Here is a 24,819-nt window from a genome sequence, read left to right as displayed (position 1 = left end):
CTCTCTTTATTGCTATTAAATGGGTATGGGCGTTAAGGCTGCAAAAAGTTGTTTTGAGAGAAATTGCAAACATTTGGTGAATTGCATGGAAACTAGAAGTCTCAAATTAACATAATTTGGTGTAATTTTGAAATCTTGTGATGGTTGTTAAACGTGATTGTTATTCTATACAATTTGTACGTCGACAAATCAGTTGTCCATTGTTTATCAGAGGGATATAGATTCTTATTAGTCCTCATTGTTTTGATTTTGTTCCTAGTTGGTATGAAAGAAATGAGATGAACATGTTTTTGACAAAAATAAAAAAGCCACATATTTTTCATATTATTTTTAATTGTAAACATTGTAATACTATGTACAAACATTTAAAAATTCAAATATATATATATATAAACATTTAAAACAAAAATAGAATGAAAAAATCACAAAGAAGGTAAACAAAGAGTTATAGATTCATATATATCTTAATTTCTTGTGTTATAGTGATGGTTGATGTATATTCTTGTGAAATTTTCTAATTTATCATATGATATTTTAAATTTGTTGATTTATACAAAATTATCTTAAAAGTCATTTTAAACGGTGATTTGTAATTTATGACAATATACAATTATTTTATATTATCAATACATCATCATTAATCTTTTAATATAATCATACATTTTAATGCATTAAAAATAATAAAACTCATTTGTGTTTCAATATTTTTTTAGGATTATTGACCAACATCTACCTACCTACTTTTATATGTACATTTTTTAAACACAAATATTAATTGTTAGTGTGTTAGATTTTTGTTAGTGAAAGATATTTAAACATATAATATCTAAATACACATATTAGTACACGCATATAAAATGGTTTAAATTGGTTATTTTGAATTAGTAGTATGATAAATTTTAATTTTATCCCAAAATTACCCATAACATAAAAATGATTTAAGTGGTGATTACTAATGAATATATATTGTTTTGTTAATGATTCAATAAATACACCATCCTCCATAGAAAATAAATGTATATCATTACTAGACCTCACAAATAATTAAATATAAAAAATAAATTTAACAATTAATTGATACACTTAAAAGTGATTTTATGTTTCTTATAATTATAATTAGGACCAAAAAATATTCTCTTTTGTTTCTTATTCAATTAGTATAATTTTAATACTTATATGATTTAGAAAACAAGATGTATGTATTCTTTAATATTTGATTTTATCATTTAAAATTATGTTTGTATTAGGCAATTAAAAAAGAGAGAGAAAGACAACATCAATCGCATAAAAAATCACCAATAAGTTGTTGGTCCAAGTAAAATTGGATTAGGTTGAGTTCAAGTTCTATAAATAGAAAGTGTGGTTAGAAATGGATTAGTAATGTTTCCAAATAGAAATTAGTCATCACCAAAGTTGAAAGATACTTTGCATTAATGTCATGTTGACCTAAAAAAATCACATGAAAAATCAATTATTAATTAAATCATTATCATTTTGCTAAAAAAGTTAAGTAAAAAAGAACTACGATGAGTTGACATTTGGATTAGAATAAAACAAAACAATGAGTTAACATTCTTTTTTTTCTTTACGGGTCAAAATATCCTTTTTTGGTGTGTAGGGATAAAAAATGGTTTGCCTAAATATTTGTAATGAAGCTTGGTGTTAGTCTTGATTTGGATACGAGTCTCTTCATCACATTAAATTTTTTGAACATTTACATCTTTTGAGATTATTTGTGTTTTCGATAGGGATGGAAATAAGATGAGTCGAGTTAGACTTTGTAGGTCTACATTGACCTTGGTTAAGAGTGTACATGGTCTAAGTCTAACATGTTTACCCGTCAAAGGTCTTCTTTAAGGGTCTGAGTCTAACTTACAAAAAAATTGACTTGGCCTATAAACCTGTTTAAGAGCCCAAATTGTGATAATAAAAGTCTAATTTGTAATAATTTAACATCAAGATAAAGATAAAAATATGTATGTCAAACTTTATAAAAAATCAATTTTAACTTATTTATTTAACATAAACATATTTTAAAAGTTTGATATAACATTCATGATAAGTTATTTAAAAATATATTTTATGATAAGATGTTTAAATAAAAGGTAAATTTAATTTTCAACAAATTTAATTATTTATTTGACTTTATTTATATGAAATTTATAACTTTAAATATAGATGAATGGTACATTATATAAGGGTAAGTATGGTTTATTGTGAACTATGTGTTTACTTTGTTATATTTATCCCATGTACACAAAAATTTGGTAGGCATATTGCATCAGTTTTTTTTTTCTTTCTCTATCCTTCCTAGGATTTTTTTTTATTTCTAACAAGTAACCTTTTTCTTTGTTCTTTGACTTGTCATAAATCTTGATTGAAATATAGACAGTTGTAACTACATGTTGTTGATCACTTGATAACTGTGAAATTTAGTTTTATTTGATAGTCAAATTAAACAATAATAGTTAGAATTCTTCTACTTTACTATTTGTTTTTAAGAGAATAAAGAGAATTTTAATATCATTTTAGTTTTTGATAAGCATGATTCAAAAGAAGGGAAACTACAAGTACTTTGGAGGTAAATTGATGTAGAAACTTGAAGAAAAAACATTGAAGAAGAAGTTGAAGTTGGAACATCTCGCTTAGCGCGCAAGACAGACTCAGCGCGACACCTCGCTTAGTGGCCAACCCAAACTTAGCGCAAATAAGACCCACAAAAAACCTGAAGTTGTGCTTAACAAGAATCACGCGCTAAGGGCGTGATCACCACCATACTGGCAAAGGACTTTTCTTGTATTCTTCTACTTTACTTTTTGATCGCATGGATTTTAAGCTAACTAAGGCCTAGGAAGCAAAGGAGAAAGACACATTAAATACACCAAAAACCTGAGCATCTCAAATAGGAAAAACCCTTTCTATAACCATTTCTTCCCTTCTTATCCATTCCCCTTCTTCTTCAATCCTCATCAAATCCTATAGTGTAAAGTCTCTTATGACAATGAGAGACTAAACCCTCAATTATTGGGAGCTCAGCTGCCAAACTCTTGTAATGTAATTCTTTCCTACTATATATTTAATGCAATTCCAATTTTTATGGTTCTTTTACGTGCTTATTGTTATTGATTGTGGTCTGATTACCCATATTCATGCATCTGTGTAGGATGTAGGCATTAGAAAGTGTTTATTTTCCAAAGAACTGGAAAAGACATCTAAATGAAATCATATATAGGAATAGAATGAGTTTGTTTACCCTATTCATGCATCTTTGTTCTTAATGCAATTTATTGTTTTATCTTTGCAAATGAATTTTGGAGAGAAAATAAATAAATCAGACTCTTTTACTTGAGAATTAGGGTTAAAGTATCAAAATGGATGTGGATAAAAAGTAAGATAACATTAAATAGAGAAAAATTATTAACATTACACCTCAAGTAGTTTGGTATGCTAGGCCCCAACATATTTGCATTATGAATTCATCTTTCGCATTCAAAAACTGCTTATTTTTCTTGTTTTTTATCTTTTACTTTTTTTCTTTATTTCACTTACAATTCCTTATCTTTTCTATTTTGTCAATTGGTTAAAAATTGGATTTATACTAATCCAAGTACAAACAAAGTTCTTGTGGATTCGACACTCGAATTTCCCATTTTAACTTTACTACTTGTGACATTTTGGTGCATTTGCCAATGAGTTAACATCACTCATTCATCTTAATTGTTGTTGGGAAAATAGAGAGGAAAAAGGGGAAGAAGTGGAAAAGACTGAAAAAATAATTATAAATCATCTCAGGTAGCAGCTCATATCGAAGAGTAGTTGTGTAGGAAGTCGGAGAAGTGAATCGATGCATTAAAGAATTTTGAATTAATAAAGAAATTATCATATACAAATACATGTTATATTTATTGATGTGCCTTATTTAAACATAAGAATAATTAATAATTGAGAATATTAATTCACTGAGAAAAAATAAGTATTTATCATAGTAAGAGTTTTTTCTTTATAAAATTCCCTTTTAAGCCTCTTGTTTAACCTTAATTATGTTAAATATGTTATGATATTAGTTTGTTGCGGAAGATTAAATATTTATCACAATATGATTCCCTGATTTGGAAGCATACCACCCATGGCAATTATTCTCTTAAATCTAGCTGTGTTGTGGCTAAGTCGAGGTATGATATGGAGGATCCATCCACAAGCTCACCGGTTCTGGCCAAAGCAACATCATTCTCGACAAATGAACATTATATTTTAGAGCCAAGAGAATTGGTACAAGTTCATTGGAAGTAAAAAAAAAAAATAAAGATAGAAAGTTGGAGAAAACATTGTTTTCTGCCTGGAGCCAATGCAAAAGATCCATCTTATCATCCATACTGAATTGTGTTACATCCAAAAAATAATCTAATAATTATTTAGATAAGAATATTTAATTATTTATATAAGATTATAGAATCGATATCTCTATCTAAAATATGGATGAAATTATTATAAATAAGTTCATTTGAGATGGATAATAGATGGATACTTCCATCTATAATGGAAAAAACATGTTGAAACGTCATTGCATGAAATATGAATTCATAGACCCTTTGAAAAATATGAAATTTACACTGATATCAGGAATTGAAGAATTGAGTATTGTGATTTTGGGAATCACTAAGTTATGTCTGTTATATTTATTTATAAGTGTTTATTTAAATATTTTATTTATTCAAAATTTCATGAATTGTGATTCTTTAATATGATTTTTATTGGTACGTAAATATATACATATATAAGTCTTATATTAAATTTATTGTGAATATATGGTTGATTTTTCAGATTGCTACTGAGAATAATATTAGTTGTGAACTCCTTTTAGTTGTTTTATTCATTAAGATTATCATCTCATTATAAATATTATTTTAATATTCATTTTGTTTAAATGTCCATATTTTGATGATAATACTTTTACTTATGGAAATACTTATTTATTTGACTTTATTTATTCTATAAGAGGTATTTTCAAACTATTATAATTTTGGGATTTCATATTCTTATTGGGTATATTTTAGGTAAAATTGAAAATTTGGTCCCCATTTGTCTCAAAATTCAATTTTAGTTCTGTTATAATTTAATTCATGAATTTAATCTCCTAATTTTTTGCAATTTTGTTATTTTAGTTTCCAATTTCGAAATTGGACATTGAGTGCTAATTACTTAACTCTAATTAATGTCCAATGCAATCGTGACATGTGACGATCAACATCTAATAAAAGGGTGACACATGACATTCAAGGTAAAAGAATTAATCATTAATGTCCATTTCGGGATTGATGATTGAAACAATGAGATTAAAAAAATTAGGGACTAAATTTGTAAATTAAATTATAAGAAGATCAAATTTATAATTTTATCACAAATAGATAGATCAAATTTATAATTTTGCCTATATTTTATCATGAGTTGTTATTGTAAAAAATAACATTACAAATTTACTCATTATCGTGTCTTTTATCTCTTTAAGAGTTAACAAAAAGAACTAAAATCTAGTATTTCTAAAATTCTGGATCAAATGTTAATTTTAAGAATTAAAATCAAAAGTGGTATATTTTTTGGTGGAGAAAAACATATTTAACCATATAATTAATAATTAATTATGTAACCGAAAAAAACCCTATAGTTAATTATTAATGAATTCCAGCCAAAGTTTAATTGAATGTAATGGTATAAAGGGACTTTAGTTTAGCTTTTTCCCCTTGAAGAAATGTCCCCAAACCCATTCCGCAATGTCCCCAAACTCTAACCCCTTCCAGCCCTGAAAACCCTAAAAAAAAATTCTCAATTTGCGTTTGGTCCATGGGAGTGCGATTCTCTTCTTAAACCCTCCCTCGCGATTCATCTCCGCCCCTCGAATCTGACGCTTCCACCATAATCGAAATGTCTCTTCCACCCATAGAGTGTGCATACGTAACGGAAGAGTGTATTCGGGAATGGAGGAGTGGCAACCCTGCCCTCAAGGTTTCCCAACCTGTTCCAATGCTTCGCTTTCTCTACGAGCTCTGCTGGACCATGGTGCGTTCCTTTTCACACTGTTAAATTAAATCATATTTCTGCTTTATTCATTTATTTATTATTGTTTAAATTGAAATTTTTTAAATTTCGGTGACGAGTTCAATGCTCCGATTGCTTCATTTTGGGGATAATAGACTGATTTTTGGTTTTTGCTTGCTGTCAGGTTCGGGGAGAATTGCCCTTTCAGAAGTGTAAAGTAGCATTAGATTCTGTTATATTTTCAGATAAAGCTTCCAATGAGAAAATAGCTTCAAATTTTTCTGATATAGTGACCCAGATGGCTCAAGATGTGAGTTGCTGATGCTTTTCTTTGTGAACTTGTTAATCCTTTTAATTATTTTCCTTCTCGTTCGTTCGAATTTTGTTGTTATAGCTTCGAGTTCTCTCTCTCCCCGTCCCCTTTTCAGTATAAATCCTCTAAGAATATGTTATATATCGACTATGAAACATGGAAACTTCTAAATAGTAGCTGTGTCATGGGTTACACGAAATCTGCACTGACTTCAAATAATTTTCGTTGCATTTTTATATTTTTTAAACTTCATGTCTACAAGAAAAGATTAATGCCATACTAACTAGAAAAGTTATAAATGTCTGGTTGGGATTCTCCACCTAGTGTCCACGTGGCACAATTAATCACTCCTAGATATTTCAATAACCTCATGACATTATTGATTATTTGTGAGGCATATTTAACAATTAGTGTTGCACTTAAGGTGGGCTAGGAATGACAATAATTTGGGCGGCTTTCCTACAATAGGATTTCAAGTTTAAGTATTTGGGATTATTATTACAAAATGACAAACAAATTAATGAAAATGTTACACACAAGTCATTTTTCTTCTATGTGCTGTGTAGATTGTGCCTCCTAAAGTTATTTAATCCTTCCTTTTATTGTCATCGTCTATCATTTTGAATTGTCTTAATCAAAGGTTGTTACTAGTAAAGATAAGTTGCTAAATATATTTACTTTCCAATACTTTCCCTGAAGGTTAATTCTTTCTTTTTTTAATAAATCTTTACAACTATGATTATAATACGGCCCGCTCGTGGAAAGGAGTAGATGAAAGGAAACAATGGAAGAGCACATCCACAAATCTAGTATTGAGGAGAGTAACAAACTGACAATGAAAAGGATTATATCTTGAAGATACTAATCCTGAATTCAGGAATTACTTTTTTTGAATTTTTTGATTTTTTGTTTGAAATTTTGAATGTTTAGTTGTGATAATGACTTCTGAATTTTGATTACTGATTATGTCTTTAATTGTGGATGTTTGTAAACACATTTGAGCTTTATTATATATATTGTATAACTTTTTTATCTCATACCTTTAATTTCACTGTGGTGGCCATCTGGCTGTACATATTCCCGCTATACATTATCTCATGGTTGCCACTAACTGCTATTTTGGATTGATAACTATGATACTCAATGGACTAAACAATGAATGCGAGCATTCATGAAATGGTATATTGGTATGCCATATGTAATTATGAGCGAGATTTTGAATACTGTTTCAATTTTAAGTATCCAATGATTTATAACTATGCTTGTTGTAAGCCCACTTAATGTAATTATGTGCTCCTGTCTCCTTGATTACAGCATACAATGTCAGGAGAGTTCCGTTCTCGTCTCATCAAACTGGTTAGTATTGGAGCTTGCATACTTTATTTGATGCAAATCTTTATCTTATTGGAGTAACCATTATGGTTCTCATTCGCTTGGAAAATTTCACAATTTATTATTGATTTTAAAATTTTCATTTTTCTAGGCAAGATGGCTTGTGGAATCTGAAATGGTTCCAGTTAGGCTACTTCAAGAACGTTGTGAGGTTTGCTCCCCTCCCTCCCCTTTTTCCTATATTTCATTTTATGGCTTCTGGCTATTTTTTTGAGAAACTTAGCTACGGCATAATATTTAGTGCATTAGTATGTTTCTTGCATTTACAAAATGTTATTTATATGTTATGCATTTGTAGGAAGAATTTTTGGGGGAGGTTGAGTTGATCAAAATTAAGGCTCAGGAGTTGAAGGTTAAAGAGGTGAGTTATTAACTTCTGTATATTTATGCTATAATGCCAGGGGCTTTTGTTTTTCTCTCTTTGCTTTGGTTATTCCTATTTCTTCCGTTTTCTTGTTATTCTAAGACACCAGTTCAAATTGAGTTTTAAAAGGGTAAATAACTTTATATTTTTGTCCAAAGGAAAATGTGGAGGTTGTTAATATCCACCAAAAGGGGAGGAGGTTAGCAATCTAATATGTATGCATGCGACAGAAAGTGTTATAATTAATGAAATAATCCTTCTAAACAAAAGAAAATGATGATATCAGAAAAAACAACAGAGAAGCTAAGAATGCAGCCATCAAGGCTGCCCAATCTCTCTGCACGCCGATGACAGCTATATTTAAAGTCATGCACTCTTGAACAATCATGGCAGAAAATTTAAATTCAATTCTTGTATGTATTTGATTCATTTGTGCCGTTGATTTCAGGTCAGAGTTAATACCCGACTTCTCTATCAGCAAACCAAATTCAACCTTCTCAGGGAAGAGAGTGAGGGCTATGCAAAGCTGGTATAATCATAATTACCTTTCTCTGGACTTTTTAGAATGTTTTCTATGGATTATTTTTTACTTATTACAACCATAGTGATTTTGGCTGAAAATCTCATCTTTAACAATTGTTTTGTTATTGCATGGATCCAATTAGATGTTTTTGTATGTTGAATTGAATTTAGTTAATTGTGTAGGTTACTCTTCTTTGTCGGGACTCTGAAGCACCTACTCAAAAATCATCTGCAGCAACAATTGGCATTATTAAGGTTCTAATGATTTTAAGTACTATGACTACCCCAGTTTCATTTTTTTTCCATTTTGAAACAGTGCTGATTAAGATTACTTCTGCAGTCATTAATTGGCCATTTTGATTTGGATCCAAATCGTGTTTTTGATATTGTAAGTTGGATCTTTTTGATTGATTTTTATTATTAATTCACATTTCTATATAAAGTTTTTGTTTCATGTTTTATTTAACTACTGATGTATGTTTTATCAGGTTCTTGAGTGTTTTGAACTGCAGCCTGATGATGATGTGTTTATAGAATTGATTCCTATTTTTCCAAAGGTGGATAAAATAAAAGCCTAGGCCATTCCTATATTTACTTTTCGACATTTAAGGGACAATTTTTCATCTTATGATTTTATCTCTTTTATGCAGTCTCATGCTTCACAGATTCTTGGATTTAAGTTTCAATATTATCAACGGATGGAAGTCAACGGTCCTGTTCCATTTGGGCTCTATAGACTGACAGCCTTGCTGGTGAAGCAAGATTTTATTGATCTTGATAGCATGTAAGATGTGTTACTGTGCTGCTTAAAAATCACATATAGCATTCTTATGTAGAAGTAAGCAGTCGCAGTAATTCAATACTGAATCAATTTTGGCTCAATGATTGTAAGAGGTGGTGTTGGCATTGAAGGGATTTACAAGTTCCATTCTTGTAATCTCTTGTAATTGATTAACTGTCTTTAGCACCACTTATTGTGTGAGTTGTGCTATTTAAATTTTTAGGGAAAGTGTTTGATGTATAGAAGGGATGCACCATATAATCATACCAGAATCTGAGTAGTAAATTGTAGATTGGCTATAAAATAAGGAAGGTCAAGGCTACCTCTCAAACTGCTAATATTGGTTGGTTTGTATCTTTTGGAGCATTAAGTTTTTTTAAGAGCATTAAGTTTTCAAGTTTATTAGATTATTTTCTCTATCTCAAAAGTAAAGAATGAATTTGCTTACTTAGCTGTTGTCATCGTGTTCTTTGCTATCTCTGGTATTTTTATTCCTTTTTCCATATGCATCTTGTCTTAAATCAATTTGAATGTTTTAAATTATAGATACTTTTTTGTTCACTTATATTGTTACCGTTTATTCTCCACATTGGTACACCATTATTTTTAGAACTGAGAATGATAGTATTTGGATACTAGGCATGGGAAAATTGAGCTTATTTATTTGGGAACTAACTCATACTTGAATTAAGCTTCTTCTTTTTTGGGTTACTAAGTCATGTGTTAATTTGTTGTTCGTATGTACTGCTAATTTGCTGTGATAATGCAACTGGCATCAGGGCCAGAGTTATATCATGTAATGTTTGAGAATTTTACTAACTATAATTTTGATTACAGATATGCTCATCTACTTCCCAGGGATGATGAGGCATTTGAGCATTACAATACTTTCTCTTCCAAGCGCCTTGATGAGGTATTCTTGCTTTTATTGAATACGTGATTAACTTTTTTATACTTGAGTTATTACTATATTATATTATTATTAATTTTTTTTTTGGGATGAGTGAAGTTTCTTATTAGAAAGAAAGGAGAGAAAGTAAATCTGCCAGAGAATAAGAAATTCTTGTATAAAGAAAAATGGAAAGGAAATGAGCCAAAATGTCTCTAGATAACAACAGAGCTATCTAGTCTTTTTCTGTGCTTCAGATTCAGAAGACTTCTTTCTGTCTTGCTTCATCTTAATTAAACTAACTGGGTTGGCTTGTGAAAAATTTAGTTTCACAAGCATGTTTCAATTTTCAGCTCTTATTTTTCAATTGTTTTAATTTCTTAGCATTGGCAGATTTTTTATGCTTGAAGCATGACCGTGTTAGTGTTGATTTTGCATAACATTAACTTATACTTGGCATTTTCTTTTAATCCTATCACCTATTGTTTTCTTATTTTATTTTGAGTAGTTTGATTTCTAAAAGGTTGACAATCTTAATTACAGGCTAATAAAATTGGAAGAATAAACCTTGCTGCAATTGGAAAAGATCTAATGGATGATGAGAAACAGGGGGATGTCACTATAGATCTCTTTGCTGCTATAGACATGGAAACAGATGCGGTTGAAGAGCGGACAACTGAGCTTCAGAGCAGTCAGACTTTGGGCTTGCTTACTGGCTTTCTTTCAGTGGATGACTGGTATGCTTGATTTATAAATCTACTATAGCATGTGATGGTAAAAACTGTTATTATCACAAGCAGGCTATGTTGTTTTTTCTCTTCTGGCTTGCTTTATTTATTGGTGTCTTCACAAAAATGGATAGGCTTCCACCTTTCATCTTAAATTCTTTATGATAAAACATCTTTGGATACTATGCCAAAAATAACCAATATACTAAGCTATTTGGATATATAATGGGTTTTACTTCCTTAACAATGAAAATTGGTTCTATTGTGTGTGGAGATATTTGTCATTCTTCAATAAATTCACAAATTTATCAGTATATCTTTTTACATGGTGACTTAGTCAGCATCATGTGTGGTTATTGAGTTCTATGATGGACTGATGGTTTTGAAACTTCATGGACTTTTGCTGAAGATTTGATTCCTTTCAGTCCAAATTAATTGATATATAGCTCAACTAGATCATTATTTTTATACAATATACTTGTGTTCATAGAATTTCTCTCACATGAATATATACATATACATATATATATATATATTTATGGGATCTTTTGCTTTTTCTCCCCACAGGTATCATGCACATCTACTCTTTGAACGTCTTTCACCACTCAATGCAGTGGAACATATTCAAATATGTGACAGTTTGTTCAGGTAAAGCTTGTATATACTCTTCCTCTCCCTCTCATTCGACACTAGCACAGAGAACTTTTATTTGGGTACATTTGTGGACTTGTATTTCCTTTTTGGAATTGTGTTTAAACCCTTGCCAATGAGTGTTGGATGTGAAAGCTACTGAGAGTAGCTTTTAGATGGATCCATGTTGAGGCTGAGTGAATGTGTAATAGAAAAGATAACAGAGAAAAGAAAGGGGAGAAGAATTAGTTTCATTATTAACCTAATGAATCAATAGTTAGAACAGCTAACTAACTCTAACTGACTCAGTAACTAACTCTTAATCAACATTTAACTAACTAAGCTAACCTAGCTCAGGTGATAAACTACCAAGGACTGCAGTAGAATAACTGCATGTCCTTTACAATACTCCAATAATGTGAAACCAAACGCACAGAAAATATTCCAAATTTGCGACCAGCAAACATGGGATGCCTGCATGTTTATAGCATGTGCATGCATTTAACATCCTTTATTATTAGGACATCTGGCTTGTGAATTTTGTTATGGTTAACAGTTTGTCTGAGAGGGCAAGCCCTGGCACAGCGGTGAAGTTGTGCCTTGGTGACTAGTTGGTCATTGGTTCAAATCCGGAAACAGTCTCTTTGCATATGCAAAGGGTAAGTTTGCGTATAATGACCCTTCCCCATACCTTTGCATAGTGAGGAGCCGCTGGGCACTGGGGTATGCTAGTAGTAACAGTTTGTCTGAATGCTTGTTTTTGCTATAGCTTTATATAATATGTCTGAATGCTTGTTTTTGCTATAGCTTTATATAATATGTCTGAATGCTTGTTTTTGCTATAGCTTTATATAATGTTGAGATTTTCATCCAGGCTTATCAAGAAGTCAATTTCTTCAGCATATGATGTTATTCGTCAGACACATCTTCAAAATCCTGGATTGTCCACAGGAGGCAGCACTGATGTTATGGATGTAGATAACTCTTCAGGATTCAGTTCTTTCATAGATCTTCCAAAGGAACTTTTTCAGATGCTTGCTTGTACTGGACCTTATCTCTACCGTGATACTGTACTGTTGCAGAAGGTGTACTAAGTTGTTTTGATAGTTTGTTAACTTCATTCTCCTTGCTATGTTTTATGCTGATAATGGCTTCTTCTTCTCTCCCATTTTCCCTCAAAAACATGAGTAGGTTTGTAGGGTGTTGAGAGGTTATTACCTTTCTGCTCTTGAGCTTGTAAGTCATGGAAATGGTGTCTTGAATCCTCAATTACAAGTTCCTGGAAATCTTCACCTACATCTTAAGGAGGCAAGGCTAAGGGTGGAGGATGCTTTAGGAGCATGTCTACTACCTTCTCTGCAGTTAATTCCTGCCAATCCAGCCGTTGGCCAGGAAATTTGGGAACTAATGAGCCTTCTTCCTTATGAGGTTCTCCTTTTTATTAGTTGTTTATCCATTTACATGATTATTTTTAGCTATTATCAACAAGCTCAGTTGATGAATGTTATCTATCTAGGTGCGATATCGTTTGTATGGTGAATGGGAAAAAGATGATGAGCGCATTCCTATGCTTTTAGCTGCAAGACAAACTGCCAAGGTGTGCTGATGATCTATATGAATGTTTGGTACCGTCTGCACTGAATGTTTGAAGCTTGATTCTTTGTCACCCTCATTCTCTTCGCTGTCTGTACAGTTGGACACTAGACGTATTTTGAAACGGCTGGCAAAGGAAAATTTGAAGCAGCTGGGCCGGATGGTTGCAAAATTAGCTCATGCCAACCCTATGACTGTCCTTCGAACAATTGTTCATCAGGTGCTAATTGAGTACAGCTTTTGCACATTGAAAACTGAAGATTCCTGACTGCTTTTGATGATGTGCATTCTATCATTTTATTTTTTTAAAATTGTTTGATGTGCAGATTGAGGCTTATAGAGACATGATTACTCCTGTAGTGGATGCATTTAAGTACTTAACTCAGGTGTGTATAGGTCTTTGTGTTTTTACTTTCCTTCTGTGTTTGCTGCATCCATTATTGATATCAATCATGTCATAATCTGTGACCTCACAATAAGCAGTAAGACACGAATCCTACTTTGTATTTGTGGTGATTATCTATTTTCCATTAGTGAGTATTTGGAAAGTTGTAGTGCTTGACTGATGAATTAAATCTTTGAAATAATTGATCATGGTTCAATTAATTGTATACAGTAAATGAATGATCATTGTTTTTTACAATGCTAGTTACACTACTTTTTACCGTGATGTTTCCATTTTTTGGCTTTTTTTTAAAAACTTTTTTTGCATTCGTTAGAATTCCACTGGAGACACCGGTGAGGAGAGTAGATCAAATGGTTTTTAGCCATATGAAAAGGATATTGTGGTGAAAAGTATTCTTAAGAATTTGGTTTTTGATTGAACTTCAAACTCAATAGTAACATGTGATCCATATAGCTGATCTCACTTTGATCGGATAAGGTGGTTTTTATTTTTGTGTATTCATTATTTTCTGCCTTTTGAAGTTGTTTTTAACATTCGTAAATAGTTTTTAAATCGGAACCTTATTTACTCTTTTCTTTCAATAGCTTGAGTATGATATATTGGAATATGTTGTGATTGAGCGCTTGGTGCTTGGCGGACGTGATAAGTTAAAGGATGATGGCCTTAATTTGTCTGATTGGCTTCAATCTCTTGCTTCATTTTGGGGCCACCTGTAAGCATATTTGTTTCCTTTCCTCTTATATTATTTCAGATTATTGAAATATGAGATCTGGTTTATCTTTTCTTGACAGATTTCCGTTTATAGGAAATAATTATGATCCTTTTAGAGTTTGCTATCAGAATATGTGACTAAATCTTGTTAGTTTGTACGTTTTATTTTACTGATTAAAGCATAAATTTAATAGCAACATAATTGGCTTAGCAATAGGTTGTCTACCATTTGTTGTTTAGGTTACTGTGTCTTTCCACAGCCATTTCTTGCTAGCTCTTATTTTATTGGAATTATTGTATGATTAAGGAATGATAGTTGATAATGACACTCATTAATCATATTTGTACATTTATGCCTTCCTATAGAATTTAGATATATGTGGGATGCCTTGTATCAAATTCCAGGTTGCAGATCAACCTTAGCAAATGCAGGATTACTGGACATAGCAGCATTTTATGTCCCTGAGTGATAATGTCAGATCAATTCAAACCACTTGGCTTGCAAGTTGGTGGGCATGCACAGACAGCAGTATGATGTGCTTTTTGGTATCTGCTGACAGAGTTTTTGGAATGGGTATCTGTTGGTTGAAAGGGATGGACATTTGTGTTATACTTTCAAAGTTCATGATTATATTGGTCCATTTTCCTTATAATTTTATAAGGGAAATTCAAAAAGTTGAGAAGAGTCATTTAAGAAGTGACTTGTCAGCTGCAATCACCGTACCCTGATTGATGGAGAATTATCTGATTTAAAAAGAAGTTATTAATTAAGTTGGACCTTGGTCTTTCTATTGTAGCTTGGAATGGTCAGTACTGTTGCCATATATGATTAGTTAATGGAGATGAAAGAATGGCTACATACAAATTGCAATGACATCAGTTGGAAGTCTTCAAAGTTTTTATTATGTGAAAGATGATCAATGTTGTATGCATGGTGTGTGTGATTCTCAATGATTTTGTGATCATTTCTAATGTCAATAATGGGATGATCAGTTTAATGGCATTTATGGGGTGTTATGTCCAGGAGGGAGACATGCATATGATTTTACGTTACTGTTTTGTCTATGCTTAATTCATGATTATTTTCAAAGAAGGGAACAGCTTCCTAAGCTATTGCTCTTGTAGACAGGGTGAAACATGAACTGTTTACTGGGTGGTTGCTATGTGATGAATGTTGGGCATGAATGTTTGGTCCTTGTGTTGGGCTGATAGCATGTAGGTTTGGATCCATCCGACGAGACTTCGATTGATAGTAGCATTCTTATAAATGGTCTACTCCATTAGTTTTTTTTCCTCTTGTGACGCTAATGGAAGCTGCAAGATATCAAGGAAACTATTAATTCTTTCGAGGAAGCTGTTCACTGTGACTATCTACAAATGGACCGCACAGTATTATTGTTAGATAGTATATGACAGGATGGTTCATGATTGTGTTGCCGGTATAGCACTGAGATGCCCATCTTCTGATGAACGGATATCATAACAACTTTCTGTAATATCTGGTCTTACTGAGGTATATACCTCAAAAATGAAGAGTGATATGCTAGTAGCTGCCTATTTTTGCCGAGCATACCTGTTAAATCCTGAACAACTTTGGGTGCCAATATTCCGCTAAGATTTTTTTTTTGCCTTGGAGGGATGGGGATTGAAATACCTGAAGCAGTTTGGTTTGGTTATCTTCTCTCTCTTGTGTTCCCTTTTGTTGTATATATATAATATTGAGTATGTAATAATGTAATGAAAAATTGAGTTTGATTTTATTCTGTATTAGTTTTCTGAATTCCTCTGATGAATTCAAGTGTATGATTTTATTGGGTAACTCCTTCAATGGCCCTTAATCTTATTATGGTTTGTCTCTTGAGCTGTAGTTGTTGCCTACTGCGTGCACAACACATATAATACTGAAAGTAGATTATTTGGATTTCCCCCCCTGCTTAATAAAGTTGTGGAACTAATGCCAAATAAAAATAGGAAATTCGAGGAAAGGTCACAATCTTTCATGATTCCGTTAAAAAAATGAAAGAGATCAAAGTAATAACTTAGAAACATGTTTCAAGTAAACATATTAATTAAATTATTAAAGTAGAAAATTATATTAATTTATATAAATAGCTAGTAAGCTAGAAAAGAAGTAAAATAAATTGTTGACTGTCAAATAATGTGAACAAATGTAGGATCTAATGTGTATAATGTCTCAAGTGAATGTGATATAGGTTGCATTGTTGTGTACATTCACCTTTGGGTGACATGAGAACCTGATTTCCTCCCTACATAGTTCAACAATTTCATCATATAATTTGGTAGTTCTTGGGATATGTGTGGCAATTATCATGACACTCTGCATTCAATTTCTTCCTGGTTTGCTTTAAATTATTTTCTGTCAATGTTGGTGTTAACTTGTAACTGATAGTTTGTCTTTGATTGCTCTTGGTTTTATCTTTGCCTATTTTTATTCTAAATTGAGTATGATCTATGTGATGATTGCTTCAAGAAGTACAATGTTCTTTTAATGTTTTTGTTAGCTCAAGTCATTTGTTCATTATAGGTGTAAGAAGTACCCATCAATGGAATTACGGGGCCTTTTCCAGTATCTTGTGAATCAGTTAAAGAAGGGGCAGGGAATTGAGCTTGTTCTACTGCAGGTTTTTCTTTTTTGTTTTTCTTTGTCTTTGTCTTTTTTCCCCCACGAATAAAGAATAATCTTATGTGAGATATGGCTCTAATGAAAAATCCAAATGTTGGCTATAAATAAATATTTTTGCTGGTTCCCAGGAGCTTATTCAACAAATGGCTAATGTCCAGTACACGGAGAACTTGACTGAGGAACAGTTGGATGCAATGGCTGGGAGTGAGACTCTCAGATATCAAGCAACATCTTTTGGTGTAACTCGGAATAATAAGGTACAGAGGAAAGCAAGATATTAATGACATTGCAGTTTGGAATTCTTATCCAGGTGTAAGAGAGACTATTTTTTTTAAGTGTGGAAATTCACTGTGTTAATTAGCACTGGTCTTGTTATTTGGTCTGTACTGATCTGACTGGTTAATTAACACATCAGATTGCATTTGGTTTTGGGAAATTTTGTCAGATGTTTATAGAATGAAAATGGTTTTGATTTGTGGCATTATTGAGCATAAAGACGAACTTCCTGAATGAATAGTCATTTGTTGGATGATTTCATGATTTTGCTGTAAAGAAAGCAATTATTGTAACTGGTCCTGCTTGAATATTGTGTTTTGTGTCGATATTTTCATACTCATGTTATATAGGTTCTAATAAAACATGTGTTGTGCTATGGGCTTCTGAAGTCTCTAGTGTTGAATTTTAATTCTAATTATTGCGGAATTATACCTTGTTTAAGATTTAAAAATGTGACTTGGTGGTTGACATGGTATTTAATAATAATTGCAGGCATTGATAAAGTCAACTAGCAGACTTCGAGATGCATTACTTCCAAATGATGAACCGAAGTTGGCGATCCCCCTGTTACAGCTTATTGCTCAACATTGTTCTTTGTAAGCTCATAAACTTAAATATGTTAGAACTAATGATCAAGGTTCTATTCTCAAAATTTAATGTTTTTGCAGGGTTGTCATCAATGCAGATGCACCCTACATTAAAATGGTTAGTGAGCAATTTGATAGATGTCATGGAACTCTCCTTCAATATGTGGAGTTTCTTTGCAGTGCAGTCACTCCAGCATCAAATTATGCCATTCTTGTTCCCTCCCTCAATGACCTGGTTCACCTTTACCACCTAGACCCTGAGGTTTTTGTTTGCTTTCTACCTCTATTTTATTATGAACTTCTACATTTTATCATGACTATTGCTGCATTGTTTTATCATTTTTTCTCTCCCTTTAATTGCAGCATTTCTGGTACATCATACTTTGCTTGAGCCTGCATTTAATGCTGTTTTTTCCCCTGGACGTAGGTTGCTTTCTTGATATATCGCCCTGTAATGAGGCTTTTCAAGTCTCCGAGGAACCCTGATGTTTGCTGGCCCTTGGGTGATAAAGATGCTGCAAGTGATGCATCTACAAACTTTGAGTCTGATCCTTTGGATCATTCTGCTAGTATGGTTCTAAATCTTGGCTCTGATCAAAATCCTATAAGGTTATAATGCCTAACCTTTTTCACTACATTTCCTTACAACTTTCCATCCTATGCCTTTCCAGTTGATAAATCTTAAAATGTAATTATTATCTGTTTCTGATATGCAAAGTTTATTTCTGCCATTTTGTGGATTGGTATTTACTATTTTATTACTGTATGCAGTTGGTCGTATCTTCTTGATACTGTTAAAACCATGTTGCCTTCAAAAGCATGGAATAGCTTATCTCCTGATCTTTATGCTACGTTTTGGGGTCTTACATTATATGATCTGTATGTTCCAAAAAATCGTTATGAGTCAGAAATAGCCAAATTGCATGCTAATCTTAAATCTTTGGAGGAGCTTTCTGACAATTCAAGCTCAGCAATCGCGAAGAGGAAGAAAGAAAAGGAAAGAATTCAAGAATCTCTTGATCGTCTGATCAGTGAACTGCATAAACATGAAGAGAATGTTGCATCTGTTCGTAGACGGCTTTCTCATGAAAAAGACAAATGGTTAAGTTCCTGTCCTGACACCTTAAAGATCAACATGGAGTTTCTTCAGCGTTGTATATTTCCACGCTGTACTTTTAGTATGCCAGATGCAGTTTATTGTGCTATGTTCGTACACACACTCCATTCCCTTGGAACCCCCTTTTTTAACACAGTCAATCACATAGATGTTCTTATTTGTAAGACCCTACAGCCAATGATATGCTGCTGCACTGAATACGAGGCAGGCAGGCTTGGCAGGTTTCTGTATGAGACTTTGAAGATTGCATACTATTGGAAGGTACTTGTGTTTTTTTCCCCTTTTATAATTTTGATTTGATTTTTTAAAGATAATTCTTGGGGGTTGTTCATTTTTTTTAATGTTAACTGTCATTTTTTTTTCAGAGTGATGAATCTATTTATGAACGTGAGTGTGGAAACATGCCTGGCTTTGCTGTCTACTATAGATATCCGAATAGCCAGCGAGTTACATATGGCCAGTTCATTAAGGTAAAGTTCTAGTGTATGCTGGTTTAAACTGGTGTGAATTATCAATGATTGATTGTTAAAACTAAATGTGGTCACGAATAAATTTTAGAAAAACCTTTTTTCCCCACAATGTTTGAAGTGTATTTTGAGTAAGATGAAAAAGATAGGAAGGATAAAACAAATGAATGTAACGGATAATGTTGTTAAAAGAAAGAAGAAAAAATTTAAGTAGTATTTAAGAAAAAGATAAAAAGTAATAAATATGGTAGATACTATACTTGTCTTGAGAATTTAAGAAGCATTAATGATACAATTAAGAGGTATTTAAGCTCTTACCAAATGGCACAGTCAAAATTTACTTGGCAAAAATGCCAAACAATGAATTTCATAGATAATATCCTTTTTCTAAATGGCTTAACTGTATTTCATCCTGATCTGTTGTTAGTCTACAGATTATTAAATAATGCTGTAAGGACCCATTTCATATTTGCCTTTTGGCTTATAGGTACACTGGAAGTGGAGTCAAAGAATCACTCGTTTACTAATTCAGTGTCTTGAATCTACCGAGTACATGGAAATTAGAAATGCTCTTATAATGTTGACAAAAATTTCTAGTGTTTTCCCTGTTACTCGGAAGAGTGGGATCAACCTTGAAAAGCGGGTAAGTTATCCTTATTGTATACTTTGATTGTGCTAGTAATTTAAAATATTAGCATTTAAGTCATGTTATCTTCCATGCAGGTAGCTAAGATTAAAAGTGATGAAAGGGAGGATCTTAAGGTGTTGGCAACTGGTGTTGCAGCAGCATTGGCTGCTAGGAAGGTATGCTCGTCACTTATTACAAGTCTACCCGTATTTTGTTTCAACGTACTAATTCTCATCCATTATGCAGCCTTCTTGGGTTACCGATGAAGAATTTGGTATGGGTTATCTTGAGTTGAAACCTTCACCATCTATGACTAAATCTTCAGCTGGAAACTCCGCAACTGTACAAAGTGGGATAAATCTCAATGTTTCACAAACTGAATCTGTCAGTGGAAAACATGTGGACTCCGGAAACACAGTCAAAGATCAGGCAATAAGAACAAAAACTGTAGATGGCAAGTCCGAGAGAATTGAAAGCATTACAGTGACAAAATCTGATGCTGGCCACATTAAACTCAAGAGTAGTTCAATGGTGAATGGATTGGATGCTCAATCATCCATGGCCCCGTCTTCTGTACAATCTGGGATGCCAAAATCTATGGAAAACCCAAAGCAAGTGGAAGAATCCATAAATAGAGCATCAGATGAACATGGGACAAGAAGTACTGAGGTAGCATTTAATATCTCAGTTATGCTGTGTGGTTAGCTTTTCCATTTGTAATTTTGCATGATGGCTTGTGTATAATCCAATTTGCATCATGTGTAAGGCTGTTGACTACCTTGGGTGATGCCTCTGCTTAGCACTTGAGTAAAGGATAGGAATTGGGAAGTGTGATCGGACAGAAGAAGTTTTTCTTCTACCATGACTGATACTAGAAGAGTTGAAGAATTTTTTCTATAATTTAAAATTCGTACTGATCATTGAAAAAATCTTAGACTTTGATTAAGCAAAATGTAGAAACCGTTTGGTGCCAATTTTCTTTTGTTAGCGGTAAACAAGAATGTTGCTTTTGGTGCCCTATTAAGATGCAAAACCTCTCAGTTTCCTCCCTTAAAAAGTAACTTGGGACATGATCCTTCTTTTGGGACCTTGTTTTATCCTGAGTATGTTATTATTCTTACAGATTTTTTTCTCTGCTGTATTATTGTAATTCAAGAAAGCAGGAGAGATAAGTTTTATTCGTTTAGTGTTGAGACTTCTTGGATGGATTTTGGGTGTATAAAACTGTTGCATTGAAGATTAAGTAATAAAATCATAGTTGATTGTAAGGATTGGTGGGTTCTAGGGAAAAACCAAGCAAGAGCCAATAAGGATGATTGAGCTCAAGAATTTTTAATATTATCTTGCAAGAATATCAGGCCAGACAGATGAGAGTCTATAGGAAATGTAACTTGTAAAGAAAAGCTGGACATTATGATTGATTTATGAAGACTTAATAACACTTGAATGATGTAGCCCCAAGTTGTATTCTGAAAAGACATTTTAAGCCCTGATGCAGCCTATCCATGGTTGGGGCTGCAGAAATTAATAATCATATAGAATTACTACTATATTTCTCGGATGGGAAGCTTAGTGTTAAATAAAATAATCTTCTGCTGAACCTAATTGTTTTAAATCAATTAGTTTGTTAAATTATAAGGAATAACACAAAATTCCAACTTCTGCTCTTCTCTAGGTACGGCTGCCTGTACTCCTATGCAGGTTGTCTTGCATTCAGCTCGGTGGGACACCTGCCTGACAAGGGTTAATTACTTTAGAGCATATCTTTCTTATGGTTGCATTAGAGTGTTGTTTCCCCCCCTGCTAAAATTATAATCTTTTGTCTTCTAATCTTCAATATTATTATTGCTTTTCATTTTTATAATTTATTCATAATTTGGTTCTCCTGTTTTCAGTTAAGAACTTCAGCAAAACGTTCAGTTCCTGCTAGTTCACTTGCAAAGCCCTCAAAACAAGATCCTGTAAAAGAGGATGGTAGATCTGGAAAACCTGTTGCTAGAACTTCTGGTTCCTTGAGCAGCGACAAGGATCTACAAACCCATGCATTGGAGGGAAGACACACTGGAACTACCAATGTACCTTCTTCAAATGGTAACACCATTTCAGGTTCTACAAAAGGTTCAAATCCACCAGTCAAGATTTCATTGGATGGTCCTGGTAATGAATCCAAGGCAGAGGTTGGAGTTGCCAAGTCTTCTGATATTAGGGCTTCTATGGTGAAGGATGATGGAAATGATATTACTGACAATCCAAGAGGATCCTCCTCTCGCATAGTTCATTCCCCTAGGCATGAAAACACAGTAGTTACTTCAAAGTCTAATGATAGAGTTCAGAAGAGAGCTAGTTCTGTTGAAGAACCTGACAGACTAGGTAAACGACGGAAAGGGGATGTGGAGCTAAGAGATTTTGAAACTGAACTCAGATTCTCTGAAAGAGAGAAGATGATGGATCCTCGATTTGCTGATGACAAATTGGGACCAGAGGAACATGGTCTGTACAGGGCAAGTGATAAGCCATTGGAAAGGACAAAAGACAAAGGCAACGAAAGATATGAAAGGGATCACAGGGAAAGAATGGACCGTCTGGATAAGTCTCGTGGTGATGACTTTGTTGCAGAAAAACCTAGGGATAGGTCAATTGAAAGATATGGAAGAGAACGATCTGTTGAGAGAATGCAAGAGAGGGGTAGTGATAGGAGTTTTAATAGACTCCCTGAGAAAGCCAAGGATGAAAGAAACAAGGATGATAGAAATAAATTACGATACAATGATGCATCAGCAGAAAAATCTCATGGTGATGATCGCTTCCATGGGCAAAGCTTGCCTCCACCTCCCCCTTTACCTCCTAATGTGGTTCCTCAATCTGTAGGAGCTGGTAGGCGTGATGAAGATGTTGATAGAAGGTATGGAGCTACAAGGCACTCTCAAAGACTTTCTCCAAGGCATGAAGAAAAAGAACGGAGATGGTCTGAAGAGACTGTGGTTTCTCAGGATGATGCCAAACGCCGAAAAGAAGACGATTTTCGAGATCGAAAACGTGAGGAAATTAAGGTATGGATCATTATTGGGTATCGATTTTTTCACTCTGCTACTAAGGAATTAAGGATGCGTGCTTTGTGGTAGTTAGGACCAAACATAGTATTATGCATGTTGCATAGCCCTATAGACTAGTGTGGACATTATAATAGTTGTTAAGTCAATTTGGTACCAATTGACAGGCTGTCTTGTTTTTAACAATCATGGATTTCTCTGAAGAACTGTCTCCGTTGATGCCTTGATGGGTAATATGTTAACTATCACTCAGCTGAAAGTGCAATAAATGAAAAATATTAACATATTATGAAAGACATTATCAGGGTTTTATTGTTACAGTTTTAGTAGTTTAATGACCGTAAGTGTATAGAATATCAGAATGTAAGATTGCATCCCGTGGTTTGATTTTCTTACTAATTTATACTATTGCAGTATTACGTACTTAAATTTCTTGCAATGGCGTATAGGATTCAGGTTTTGGTTTTTCTCATTCGGCTGAATATTTTATTGTGTCTATTTAATTTATACATTGTGCTTCTCAACAAATATTAGCCTCTTTGTTTTTGAATAGACTGGATAGATGACAGAAGATATGGCTATCTTTAGCTATAATGTTACGTGGTCTTTCTAATCTTTTGTGCAGGTGGAAGAGAGGGAGCGGGAAAGAGAGAAAGCAAACATTCTAAAGGAAGAGTTGGACTTAAATGCCGCATCCAAGAGACGTAAACTCAAGAGGGAGCATTTACCAACTGATGAACCTGGCGAGTACTCTGCAGTGGCCCATCCACCTTCTTCCGCTGGTACTGGCATGCCGCTGGCATATGATGGAAGGGACAGAGGAGACAGAAAGGGACCCATCATGCAGCATCCAAGTTACATAGATGAATCAAGTCTCAGGATTCACGGTAAAGAGGCGGCCAGCAAGTTGAATCGCCGTGATTCAGATCCGTATCCTTAATTGCATAATGCATATATATTTATTTGTACTACCTGTCTTTCGATATATCTTCTGGTGGAGCACCACTTGATTGTTTATTTCTGTGCCTCATCTGCATATTTTTTTGTTTACTACCTATTAATATCATTCCTTGAAAGAAGCTGCATATAGAGAACCCTTGATAGATGAGTTGCTCAAAGATGCACGATATTGTATGATATTAATGCCTGTACGGATTGCCTGGTGTTCGTTTACTTTTTCATGACCAGAAAAGGTGAGTTAATGTAAAATCCTAGAATTTTTGCGTTACTTCAGTTAAAATGATTTTTTTTTGGGATGGATGTTTCCATTGGTTCAATGCTGTGTCCTTAATTGAATATTAGCTTGTATGACCGTGAATGGGAGGATGAGAAGAGACAAAGAGCTGATCAGAAGCGAAGGCACCGGAAGTAACAAATCAAAAGGGGATTTCACCAGTAAACTTTTTTGAAGGTTGTGTCCGTTTCATGCACGTGCTATAATGCTAACTTTTTGCGTGAGTTGAGGTGGTGGGTTCACAACACTTTTAACTGTCAGCCCCCTCATTTTTCTGGCAACTTGTGCCAAATTTCAGCAGTTCAAATTATTAGTCTTCTTTCTAAAGTCAGCATGAAGAAGTTATGAAAATTCTTATACACTTGTATATAGTGTTGTATATTCTGGATAGCTGATGATCAAATATACTCTGAAAAATCCGATTATTTCGTTTGAACTTTCATTTACATCAATA

The 24,819-nt window shown here is 33.3% G+C and overlaps 1 protein-coding gene across 3 annotated transcripts; it reads left to right on the top strand.

Moving 5' to 3' along the window:
- The first annotated feature begins 5,723 nt into the window (after nt 1-5,723).
- On the top strand, nt 5,724-24,801 carry LOC100790946 (THO complex subunit 2). 3 transcript variants are annotated; one of them, XM_006580358.4, is made up of 32 exons: nt 5,724-6,054; nt 6,218-6,343; nt 7,661-7,702; nt 7,830-7,889; nt 8,037-8,099; nt 8,551-8,631; nt 8,808-8,879; nt 8,965-9,012; nt 9,113-9,181; nt 9,275-9,408; nt 10,243-10,318; nt 10,838-11,031; nt 11,590-11,670; nt 12,527-12,737; nt 12,844-13,080; nt 13,169-13,249; nt 13,346-13,465; nt 13,572-13,631; nt 14,236-14,363; nt 16,908-17,004; nt 17,135-17,263; nt 17,775-17,878; nt 17,951-18,131; nt 18,297-18,478; nt 18,641-19,247; nt 19,352-19,456; nt 19,941-20,096; nt 20,177-20,257; nt 20,328-20,750; nt 21,977-23,131; nt 23,757-24,061; nt 24,434-24,801. In XM_006580358.4, the coding sequence occupies exons 1-32, from the start codon at nt 5,920-5,922 to the stop codon at nt 24,501-24,503; spliced, it is 5,613 nt and encodes a 1,870-aa protein (XP_006580421.1). In that variant the 5' UTR covers nt 5,724-5,919; the 3' UTR covers nt 24,504-24,801. The 3 variants fall into 3 exon arrangements, with proteins under 3 accessions (XP_006580421.1, XP_040871685.1, XP_040871684.1); XM_041015751.1 differs by lacking the exon at nt 24,434-24,801 and adding an exon at nt 24,212-24,352; XM_041015750.1 differs by lacking the exon at nt 24,434-24,801 and adding an exon at nt 24,209-24,352.
- Nucleotides 24,802-24,819: the final 18 nt, after the last annotated feature.

This window comes from Glycine max, chromosome 5 (genome assembly GCF_000004515.6).
Source record: "Glycine max cultivar Williams 82 chromosome 5, Glycine_max_v4.0, whole genome shotgun sequence".
Classification (NCBI taxonomy): Eukaryota; Viridiplantae; Streptophyta; class Magnoliopsida; order Fabales; family Fabaceae; genus Glycine; species Glycine max.
Note: the sequence above shows the minus strand (reverse complement) of the source record. Positions and strands in the feature narration are given on the sequence as shown.

Excerpts from the sequence above, each read along its gene's own strand:
- LOC100790946 (XM_006580358.4), top strand. The coding sequence starts at position 5,920 with ATGTCTCTTCCACCCATAGAGTGTGCATACGTAACGGAAGAGTGTATT. Across the intron at positions 20,258-20,327 it reads CAGCATTGGCTGCTAGGAAG|CCTTCTTGGGTTACCGATGA; the intron begins GTATGCTCGTCA and ends TCCATTATGCAG. Across the intron at positions 20,751-21,976 it reads ATGGGACAAGAAGTACTGAG|TTAAGAACTTCAGCAAAACG; the intron begins GTAGCATTTAAT and ends TCCTGTTTTCAG.